This window comes from Xenopus laevis, chromosome 2S, assembly GCF_017654675.1.
Source record: "Xenopus laevis strain J_2021 chromosome 2S, Xenopus_laevis_v10.1, whole genome shotgun sequence".
Classification (NCBI taxonomy): domain Eukaryota; kingdom Metazoa; phylum Chordata; class Amphibia; order Anura; family Pipidae; genus Xenopus; species Xenopus laevis.
Genome location: NC_054374.1, coordinates 112,055,003 through 112,064,503, shown reverse-complemented (window position 1 = coordinate 112,064,503; position 9,501 = coordinate 112,055,003). Strand labels below are relative to the sequence as shown.

General features: G+C 39.2%; 1 protein-coding gene across 2 annotated transcripts in view; it reads right to left on the bottom strand.

Annotated features, from left to right (window-relative positions):
• Window positions 1-1,718: 1,718 nt before the first annotated feature.
• Window positions 1,719-9,501, bottom strand: part of stk24.S (serine/threonine kinase 24 S homeolog) — a 31,186-nt gene continuing 23,403 nt past the window's right edge. The window contains exons 6-11 of one of the 2 annotated variants that reach the window (XM_018249872.2): window positions 9,233-9,418; window positions 6,894-7,036; window positions 6,309-6,414; window positions 5,220-5,288; window positions 5,000-5,136; window positions 1,719-2,665 (exon numbers count right to left, since the gene is read on the bottom strand). In XM_018249872.2, coding sequence (XP_018105361.1) covers window positions 2,629-2,665; window positions 5,000-5,136; window positions 5,220-5,288; window positions 6,309-6,414; window positions 6,894-7,036; window positions 9,233-9,418 — 678 coding nt within the window. In that variant the 3' untranslated portion in view covers window positions 1,719-2,628. The remainder of the gene's footprint in view (window positions 2,666-4,999; window positions 5,137-5,219; window positions 5,289-6,308; window positions 6,415-6,893; window positions 7,037-9,232; window positions 9,419-9,501) is intronic. The other variant, XM_041584283.1, reaches the window with a different exon arrangement.

The window sequence follows — 9,501 nt, the reverse complement described above, 5'->3', positions numbered from 1 at the left end:
ACTTTGAAATTCAACCCTTGATAAATCTGCCCCTAAATCTGTTTGCCTACAGGGACTGAATCTACTCAAGTGTAAGAACAGGCACAGAGCAATGATCATCAGAATCATTAGAATGCTGTGGATACATGACTAACTATAGCAAATGTGGAAGCCTCCCTGTTTTCTTACTAGATCCTATACTAATTCATCCTGTACTAGTCCATAAGGTCCATATATAGATATATATATATATAGATCAGAGGTGCAACGTTTGCTCTGTCTCTAGCAAACTATTGTTCCAATCAGATGACATTTACCACTGAAATCAAATATCTGATTGGGAATAACCTGCAGCAAATCCTCCACCTGGTCTGATATCATTATGTTGGATAAACATCAGCACTAGGACAGTCGCTCATTCATATAATCCTATAAAAATCAGTGCTCAGCAGCTATCCCCTGTATCAATAAACTCACAGACACACTTTATGGCTACACAGCAGTATTTCAGCTTTGTACTTATTTTGTATTAGTGCCACTTAATACACAACCCAAAGGATGACCAAGAGATAAGAATAGTCAGCTCTGCAGCACTGCTTTTATATAACAGCCACAAAGATTAATATATGTAATAGAAGTACAGGGTGTTGGCTTGCTGGAGACTCCTGCTATAAGGGAAATAAAGTCAAGTTTGCATTACTTATTACAAAGCCAACCCCATTTCACTTTCAAGTACGGTAACTATAGAAAAGCAAAAAGGTGAAATTTACAACCAAGTAAATCAGTGAATTGCTTTTTTTTCTAGCCATCTACAAGTGAGCATTGAATGTGATAGGCTACAGTCAAGGGGCAAATATTACCACCATTTATACATGACTCCATCTTTCCGCTAGTGCTTCTTCAAGCTTTACCCATACAAAATATGTAATTAAAGTATATTATTATCTGGCAAATGCTTTATTTTCCATACAAGTAGGAGCTGCCACATTGTGTCCTTACACTGTAAACGTGACCACAGCAGCTCTGAGCAGTAAGTCCAGTCTCACAGGTGATCTCATAACCATTTCCTCTATGATTTTAGGGTTTTTTTTGTTTCCAATAAAAAGATAACTTTTTCACTAGACCGTTTCATCAGCTGTATATTGCCAAAATGAAATTGCTTGGCGCAGTGTAAACAAGAGGCTGACACTCTAGTCCCATATGTAACAGAAGGCACTACGTTTGCCCAGGTGACCAGTAACAGCTCCTGCTGATTGGTTGCTATAGGTGATTAGACACTAGCAAACTTCCCTCCTTTTAAACATAAGCCCCATAAATCTAAGCAGTAATGGTGAGTACTATATCATTTCAGAGAGAACCTTGGAAAGAGAAGTGACAATATACAGTATAAGCCATAGTGTTCCATCACTTGTGCTGAGAGCTGTCCCTTTGTATTGCTTTATAATCCCTATAATAATTAAAAAAGTGAAGCCCAACGCTACAACAAGTGGTGAGTTATAGTTGAGCATCGCTCCCATTTGTTTGTTATTTACTAGGGAATGTTATCAGGGAAAACAGCACCTGGTGTCTGTTGTGGGTGCTGGAAGGTGTAGTTCAGCAGCTGGGGGGCAGCACTGTGTTACAATCATTTCAGCTCACCATTCACACTCACAGTATATTCCCAGAGATACTGCTACTGACACTGCTCCACTGGCTGCACAGACAAACAGAGACACGTATAGAATAACTGCACACACTGCTGTACGTATTGTGTTATAATATTCTCATAACTTATCCCAGTGATGAGGCGGAGCCTTACATATTTCAGACATATCTATAAATTAAAAACAGTAAAACTTCATTGTGACAGTACCTTATCCTCTGTCTTTTAAGTATATACAAATAATGTGTATCGATAAATGTATAGAAGATATATCTAAATGCCACAGTTTGTTTTCTGAAGAAAACGGCAATACTGTACAATGTCATGTATATTTAGACAAAACATTACACTGGTATCATCTAACACATGTCCCACAGGGCTTCTGTATGTAGATAACAAAACTCAACTTGGCGCTTCATTTAAACCATTAGCATAAAACATAAAATATGGCTGCCAGATATGAAATCCATAAACAGAACATGGCATCTTGCACCGAGGGATGCCCTGGGTCTGTTTGTAGGTTGGCAAACTCTAGTAAAAAGTCAACTGTAAAATTGGAATGTCAGCCCACGTCCCTCCAGCTGTTGTGATTTGCATCTCCCACCATTCATAGGCTTCAACTGCTGGGCATGCTGGGAGCTCACAGCGGCTTGAGGAAAGAAGGCCGAGGCATCTGATAACTTTCCATAGAGGAATTAAACCAAGATTTCATTCCATCTCCAGCACAACGGACTGCTTACAGCAAGATACCTGAGGTTTCACAATATCTTCGTTTGCCTTATCACAGTAATTTGCAGAAGTTTTTTTTTTACATTTTTATATATTCGCATTATGATTAGAGAAAAAAAAAAGAAAATCATAAAAACTATAGCTTTCACCAACTCCCTATCTATAGTCACTCATCATTCAGGAAGGTCCACATCCTGTGATATCCATGAGCAGAGGCGTGTTCCATAGGGAGAATAATGCAAGGTCCATTTTTGCCTTAAAAAGGACAAAAACATCCTTCAGTGCGAGGAAGAGTCCACTCCATTAACAGAATACCTGAAATGAAACAATAGGAAAGGCGTAATAAAAGGCAGGCAAATATGTTCCCAAAGAGGAGGCAACATCATTGTATTCACTCCTTTAAAAAAAAAATAGATTTTTGGCTGATGAGGTAAAAGTGGGTCTGTACCAGTATTGGTTCAGCCAAACACAATTGAGCACTGAGAGGGTGTAGCTTGTGTATTATATAACTAGAATAGTACAGCAATAACATAATTATACTACACAAAACTCCAGTTCCTGCCAACACCTGGGGTTTTCAGGATGAGGGATTTTTCTATATAATTTGGATCTTTGTCTACTACAAAATAATTTAAACATTACATAAACCCAATAGGATTGCTTTGCCTCCAATAAGAATAACATATACAGGTATAGGACCGGTTATCCAGAATGCTCGGGACCTGGGGTTTTCCGGATAACATAGTTCCGTAATTTGGGTCTTCATGCCTTAAGTCTACTAGAAATTCATTTAAACATTAAATAAACCCAATAGGCTGGTTTTGCTTCCAATAAGGACTACAAGCTATTGTTTTATTATTACAGAGAAAAGGGAAATCATTTTTAAAAATTTGGATTATTTGGATAAAATGGAGTCTATGGGAGACAGCCATTCCGTTATTCAGAGCTTTCTGGATATCAGGTTTCCGGATAAGGGATCCTATACCTGTATCTTAATTAGGCTCAAGTACAAGGAACTGTTTTATTATTACAGAGAAAAAGAAAATAATTTTAAATGTTATTTGACTAATGGAGCCTATGGGAGATGGCCTTCCATTAATCTGCTTTATCAATACATGTTAATAATAATAATAATAATTCTGAACTCTCTGGATAATGGACTTCCGGATAATGGATTCCAACCTGTACAGTTATAAGATCTATTATTCACAAACCCATAACCCACAGAGCTCTAAAGTGCTGCAATGCCATACATTTTTATCAGTAATAACAGACCATTCCTCGTGCATGACATTAAACAACCGGCATAAATCCATAATGATGGCAATCCGAATTTTTTAGTAGCAAGTTAGAGGAGGACTCCTTTTGCAGAATAAACAAGTTCCAAGCATTCTGTAGATCCCATATGTATAGTAGGTCCCACTCTCTCCAGTGGAAAGTTGTATTACTCTGTGGATGGCTGTTCACTCTTGAATTGTATAGAGTGAAATTTTGTTCCATAACGAACATCAGTCTTTTCTCTATTTCATTCTGACAGCTGGCCATATTGTATTACACGATTCAGGTCAGGTAGATGAGGTGGTAAACAGCCGTCTCGCTAGAATATTTTCTGCCTGATAAATGCACTCACTATCTATCCAAGCACCTGATGTGACATACCCATTTTATCAAGGTGATCTATTTATTTGAATTGGTTTGGAGACACTGGGGCACATTTACTAAAGAGCGAAGTGACTAACGCTGACAATGATTCGCCAAAGTGACGTCATTTCGTTACTTCACTGATTTACTAACAGGCGCAGGCGTCACTTCGCTAGCGATGGATATATACACTAGCGTTGCTTCGCACTCTAACACCAGGCGAATTTTCGCTCTGGCGTATGGACGGAACTCCACAAATTCACTAAGATGCGGATTTTACTGAGCGCTACCTCATTCGCCAGACTTGCCTTCACCAGCTCAGACCAAGCGAAGTGCAATGGAATGTGTAGGACTTCCTCAATTTTTAGTCCTTTTTTTCAGAGTGATAGGCTGCAACGGTCCGTAACATTTTGTTTTTTGGGTAACCAAGTTCCCCCCTACATTTTCTAACATATGGCACATAAACTATACAGTGGGCTCATGTGTAGGGCATTATAACAACTCTATATTATTTATTAAGGTTCCCTGGACTTGTGTAGTGTTATGTATTTGCTGAAACATATACGTCCAGGTAACTTTATCATTTCCTTCCGTATGCAAATTAGGCACCGCTAGCGCATCTTCGCTTTGATTGCTGAAGTAACACTAGCAAAAATTCACCCACGTTCGGCGCCCTGGACGCAACTTTGCACTTTAGTAAATTAGCGTTGCCGGAGTGAATTTTCGCCTGACGAAGTGTAGCGATGGGTGCAAAGTGAATTTCGCCGCTTAGTAAATTTACCCAATTATGTTAGGATGGGATGGCTCCTGCAGATGCAAGTTTACAGGAATATACCAAGTGGTGTTGCAAAACAAATTGCAACTATTCTTGCCTCATCAGTGTGATCTTGCCATGTTCCCTTTTGCTATTTCAAAACCAGGTCATGCAGGAATACAGAAGGTTGATAAACACATTTGATCTATGTGCTGCAAAAAGGGTCATGGGAACCAAATTTATGCAAAACTTACCTCTGAAGCCTAATAAGAAGCTGAGAAACCATGGAGTCCGAGATACCCGGACAGGCCTCTTCAGCTAAATAAATTGCCTCTCTCAATTCCTCTATTGAGCCTACATTCCCACCGCACGCCTGACTCTTCTCCTTGAGCTGCAAGCCGAAATAAAAAGTCTGTTAAGGGGAGCTGCTCATTGAATCAGGAATGAGCTAAACAAGAATGAAGATATACCTACCTCTGCAAATAAAGGAGACATTATTGTAGATAAGCATTGAGACAAAGGCCTCTTGGGAATGTCTTTAACCTTAAATGCAATGTAAAAAATTCAATATTTGTCAACAAGCATAGACATGCCAGAAGAATAATTGTTTAGAACGAGAATATATAATTCTTAATACCTTCCGTTTTTTTGCATTTGGATAGTATGGTCTAGACGCAAAGATTTGATTGTACGAATCTCCGTTTCATACGATTTTGGGGCCTTGTGTGGAGTATCCCGACATTTTTCCTGCCATGCCGATCGGTCGTTCAGACGATCGGTCAGGTTAGAAAATTTCTGTCAGCTGCCAATAATCTCTCTGCATTTATTGCCGATATCAGTGGGAGACTGTCACCAGCTTTGTCGGACATAACTTTCGTACGATTGCTGTCAGGGGCAGAACATCATCTGATCTGTTCTTTTCTACTTTATTTAATCTGAATGGTTAGTGGTAGGTCGGGAGATGCCACCGAACGATTGTCCGATATAAAGGTAAATCTGCATATCTATCGCTAGCTTTACTGCCAGCCAATACAATTAATCCTTTGCTAACAAGCAAGGAATATCATCACAAACATTTGTTTTCAAAGAGACTCGCCACGTAAAATGAGGAGGCCCAGGTGCTCTGCCCCAGGCCTTCAGCATAAGAGAGCGGACATCACCGTATTGTTTGTAGGGTAGGCACTCAAAGGGCAATCCTCCAGGCAGTAGTAGTAAAAAAAGGTCTTTATTGAAGTACAAGTGTGGATTACAGTCTTCATGTAATAGGCTAATGATTAAGTGTTGTGAAAACACGAAACGCGTACTTCAATAAAGACCTTTTTTTACTACTACTGCCTGGAGGATTGCTCTTTGAGTGCCTACCTACAAACAATACAGTGATAACAAGCAAGGAACACTGGGTTCATGTTGCCCTGAACATTTAAAGGAATTGGTTTCCATTACAGTGTATGTTTTTCCCAAGTCAAACATTGTTGATAGCACAGAATAATGTTAATATAAACTACTTAATTGTTGGACAGTAGGAAATTGTTTTTTTGGCTCAGACTTTTTTTTTAGCTCTACCTCTTCTGGTTGTGCTGGAACAGGCTCCAAGTTTTTCAAGTCTCTCTTTCTTCTTGTGAAGTTCCAATAATCCTTCTCACTGCCAGCAGCTTGTTCTACTTCTTCCCTTTACAGTGGGCAGAGGCAGAAATATATTCATAAAATGGTTATTTTTTACTACTGCAAATGCACAGTATGCCTGAAGAGTAATCCAGCATATTTTACGAATTATACAGTATTTGAATTAATTATATTTTTCATAAAACACATATTTTGGTTTCAAGAAAGGTTACAATTACTCATTTGCAGGTGCTGATGCTCATAAATGAGCCTTTATGGTTCTTCCTGGTGGTATTTTCATCTAAAGGTGGAGGTAGCTCTAGGATTTCCCTGCATCAATAGGAACAGCAGTGTGGACTTTGCAAGAGTAAGACACACAGAAGTAGTGGCACCGCTATGTGGAAGTGCAAGGAGACTTGCAAGTAACTTGCACTGACTATGCTTAAAGTTGCACAAGTGTGGTTAAATGACCCCTTTAATATCAATACTTTGACCTCACATACATTTAAACCAAACCTCTGGTAAAGTGATTTCCTAGGTACTTACTCATCAGAGTCCGAGCTGGAGGCTTCATGGCCTTGTTCTATCTTCCATCTCTTGTACCTGTCTATGAGTTCTGTTAAGTAGGAGGTTTTCTTTGCATTTCGCATAATAAACTTGTGTTTCAGCAGTTCCTTAGCAGAGGGTCTCTGGCAGAAATTTAAAAAAAAAATGGTAAATGTTTAAATTTAAAAGATGTTTAAGCAATACATTATGTATAACAAAACATATCCACTACTTTTACAGAGCCTGCCACCACCAAGTATTTGCCCCTTAGTAGAAACCCTACACTCTATACATGATGGGAGCCCCTTAGTAGAAACCCTACACTCTATACATGATGGGAGTCTCAACAATAATTTAAAATCCACATGTATCATTTCTATTTATTTTTGTTTCGGCTTAATTTACGAAAAAAATCGGAACAAAAATGTACATGCGGAAAAAGTCTCGACTAAGGGTAGGGACGCACTGGACGATTTGTCGCCAACATTTTAAAAGAGTAAATCGTGGCGACAAGACGATCGTCTTTTTTGAACAGACGATTCACAGCGACTATTGGCACAGAGCGATTTGTATCCCATTACTCTGTGCGGTACGTGCTCCACCCAAACCGGAAACGGTTTGTGCTTCCCGCTGTAACCTGGCGTCTTTACGTTCTTGCGTCATTGCGTTCGCATTGTAATTTGAATACAATTGCTGCTACTTATCTGTATGTGTGTGCGTGTCTAGGAGATTTCAGTGCTTTTCTAAGTACATGCTATTTCTGATAAATCGCTCGGAAAAGGGTCTCAGTGCGTTTTGGAGCTACAGGCGATTCACAAACGCGCTGTGGGCACAGGAGCTGGCGTCTTTCATTTGTTTTTGTTCAGAGACAAAATGAGCGATATTTCGCCGCGATTTACTTTTTTAAAACGTTGGCGGCAAATCGTCCAGTGTGTCCCTAACCTAAATCGTGTGACAACTGAAATCGTGCGACTTTTTCAAAAAGCAGCGTTAAACAGCCCGAAACTCTCAAAGATAATGAATGCAAAAAATATCCAATATTCCAATGGTTAAACAGACATCTGCCACTGACTTTTACATAACTTTGGCAGGTTTTAGCTGGAGTATATTCGGATTTTTAAGCTTTGGAGCATAATAAACTTTTTTTGTCTCTAAAAATTCAAGTTTTGCCCCTTAAAGGACAAGGAAAGTCTAAAATAGAATAAGGCTAGAAATGCTGTATTTTGTATACTAAACATAATCATGAACTTACTGCACCACAAAGCCTAATCAAACAAATGATTTATGCTTTCAAAGTTGGCCACAGGGAGCTGTCATCTTGTAACTTTGCCTGACCCTGACCCTGCACATGCTCAGTGTGGTCTGGGATGCTTAGGGATCATCACAAAGCTGCTTCAATTTTGCATGGCTGGTAAGTAGGGCGGGGGCTCCCCCTGCTGTTCATAAGTATGATTGTTTCCCTGCTCAGCAGTTAGGGACCATCTGACAATTCCTATCCACAGCAGTAAATGGATGGAGAATTTCACTGCATACACATTTTTTTAATTAAAGTATATTGGAGATAGATTTATTTTTCATTAAAGAAAGTAAAAATTGGATTTTATTTTTTTGCCTTTCCTTGTCCTTTAAAAGCTTGACCAGAAAAATTTGAGGCTTAATAAATAGGCCCCTAAATGACCACAACTATGAAAACAACGGTGACTGCAAATAACTGCTACAAATTATACTTTTGCATTAAGGTTGCAGTGGCCTTTAATAATCAGCATCATCTACATCATCATATGATTCCAAAGGGAGACATAAACTTACTTTATGGCATATGTGCAAGTAATTAATCCTCCCAGTATCAATATGCGCATAGCCATTCAAGCACAGGATACACAGTAGATAACTGAGAAGTTCTGAGGAAGCCCATTGTATAATACAGAGTTTATCTGGTATCTGCTGTGTATTCTGTGCCTTTTCTCCTTTTTCAGCTTTAAATGGCTGCCTCCATGGCTACACAGCAGCTTGTTTATATAACATATAGTAGAGTTTCTGTAGCAAACATACTAGTTGTACCAGTTCAGTGCAATCTGTACATGAAAGTGTCATTACTTTAATACACCTTCCTTTTTTACTGTTCCTTTAACATGGACGCAAATGTAAGCTGATTGCCATGTGTACAATAAGCAGTACTAGCACTTTCATCTGAAGCTCAGTTACAACATATTTATGGGGCAGAAACAGCCCAGAAGTTATATTTGAAGGTAATAATCAGTAGGCTTTACATGGAAATGCCTGGTTTAAAGGCTATGAAAACCTGAAAGTCTAACAGAGACGCTGTACTGCACACTTACAAAACTGGGCTCCTTGTTTAAGCAGGCTTCTACAAACTCCTTCAGGAACTTGCTGTAGTTTCCTTCCAGCGTGGGAGGATTGTTCTTGGGTATAAGGAACAAGACTTTCATGGGATGCAGCTCTGAATGAGGCGGTTCCCCTTTTGCGAGTTCAATAGCAGTTATACCCAGGGACCAGATATCTGCCTGAATGCAAAATACAGGCATTAGGAATAGAAACCCATTGTAGCTTCAAAATTAATATCAGGTCTCTCCCTGGTATTGTCCAT